Source organism: Trichechus manatus, unplaced genomic scaffold (assembly GCF_000243295.1).
Source record: "Trichechus manatus latirostris isolate Lorelei unplaced genomic scaffold, TriManLat1.0 scaffold00002, whole genome shotgun sequence".
NCBI classification, from domain to species: domain Eukaryota; kingdom Metazoa; phylum Chordata; class Mammalia; order Sirenia; family Trichechidae; genus Trichechus; species Trichechus manatus.
This window is the reverse complement of record NW_004443938.1, coordinates 45,111,736-45,113,769: the sequence shown is the minus strand read 5'-3', so window position 1 is coordinate 45,113,769 and position 2,034 is coordinate 45,111,736. Positions and strand designations below refer to the sequence as shown.

The 2,034-nt window shown below is 40.8% G+C and overlaps 1 protein-coding gene across 1 annotated transcript in view; it reads left to right on the top strand.

The window, feature by feature from the left end:
* LAMA2 (laminin subunit alpha 2) overlaps positions 1-2,034 on the top strand; it is a gene marked incomplete at its 5' end in the record, with an annotated part of 457,095 nt that overhangs the window by 225,036 nt on the left and 230,025 nt on the right. The window contains one exon of the mRNA XM_012554936.2: positions 1,493-1,636. Coding sequence (XP_012410390.1) covers positions 1,493-1,636 — 144 coding nt within the window. The remainder of the gene's footprint in view (positions 1-1,492; positions 1,637-2,034) is intronic.

Below are 2,034 nucleotides of genomic sequence, written 5' to 3'. Positions count from 1 at the left end.
GAATAGCAGCACAATTGGAAGAGCGTAGTCAATGTCACTGAACTGTGCATGTAGAAATTTTTGAAATGGTGTATCTTTGGCTATGTATATTTTCACCACAAAAAAAAAAGCTCGAGAAGGGAGAGGGTTGACATGTTGTGGGGTTGTTTACCGATGTCATAAAACAATATGTGTACTGCTGTTTCATGAGAAACTATTTGTTCTGTAAGCCTTCATCTGAAGTACAATTAAAAAAAATAAAAATAATAATAAAAGTACAATGTTGGGTTATCGCATATTATAATTACAATTACATATTTTAATATATTATATAATATATGGTTTGGTATGTGTGTGTATATAAGGAGCTGGGTGGCACAAGCGGTTTATAATCAGCTGCTAATCAAAAGATTGCTCAAACCCACCCAGCAGCTCTGCAGAAGAAAAGTCCTGGAGATCAGCTTCCGTAAAGATAACAGCCAAGAAAACCCTATGGAGCAGTTCTGCTCTGTAGCACACAGAGTTGCCATGAGTCGGGTGTCAACTTGATGGCAGCTAACAACAGCAACACATGTGTGTATACACATGTATCTGTACATGTACATCTGTTGGAGCCCTGGATAATACAGCGGTTAAGTGCTTGGCTGCTAACTGAAGCATCACCTGTTTGAACCCACCATCCATTCCACGGGAGAAAGATGTGACAGTCTGCTTCTGTAAAGATTACAGCCTTGGAAACCCTATGGGGCAGTTCTACTCTGCCCTACAGGGTCTCTATGTGTCAGAACCGACTCTACGGGGGTGGGTTTTTTGGTTATACATCTATCTGTCTATCCATCTGTCTGTCTGTCTATCTATTGCTGTAACAATTGTTGTTGCTGGTTGTCATCAAATCGATTCCAACTCATGGCGACCCCATGTGTGCAGAGTAGAACTGCTCCATAGAGTTTTCATGGGTATGACCTTTCGGAAGCAGATCACCAGGCTGTCTTCCGAGGTGCCTCTGGGTGGGTTCAAACTGCCAACCTTTTGACTGGTGGTTGAGTGCTTGATTGTTTGCGCCACCCAGGGACTCTTTACAATAAAATTATGTAAATATATATTTTAACCTTCTGCCTGGTTTTTACAAGTTTGCATGGTATCACTGTCTAGGAATCAATGTTTTTATTTTGTTTCTGAAATTCTCATGAGTTGTTCGTATTGCTCACATTAGAATTAAGCAATTCTATTGCTCACAGTAGAATTGTAGGAAATGTGCTGCATAGATTTCAAAAGCAATATACAATTTCTTTAGCAATATACATATTTATAAATAAAGCATTTTGTAGAGCTGTGAAAGCCTAACGATAAGATTAACTACATATGCCATTTGAGACGTGAGTCTAATATTCAGATTTCTTGTGTTTTGCTTTTTGCATATAATTAAAAAAAAAAAGTCCCCCTGTTATTTCTTCTCGAGTTTATTTATCACTTTGCCATTATAAACTCCTGTGGGACTCTCGTCTGTCTTCAGATGAACGTGGAAGGTGTCCACTGTGACAGGTGCCGGCCTGGCAAATTTGGACTTGATGCCAAAAACCCACTTGGCTGCAGCAGCTGCTATTGCTTCAGTGCCACTTCTCGGTGCTCTGAAGCGAAAGGACTGATCCGTACAAGGGTGAGTAATGAACTACTGAGCCATGTAATTGTATAATGTTAGTTCCTGCTGGCATCTTTTAGTCAGGCACTGAGGGGTAAGAGGAAATGGCAGAACATTTAAGTAACCTTTTCCCCGTACACATGCAGAAGTGATAGAAGGGCTATCTGCTATTACATGGTAGAGGTAGATGCCTGTTCTATACTTCCCTGAAACTAGTTCCTTTATAGTTGATAAGGTGGTTGTTGTTGTTAGGTGTCGTCGAGTTGGTTCCAACTCATAGCGACCCTATGTACGACAGAACGAAACACTGCCTTGTCCTGCGCCATCCTCACAACTGTTGCTATATTTGAGCCCATTGTTGCAGCCACTATGTCAGTCCATCTCATTAAAGGTCTTCCTCTTTTTCACTGACCCTC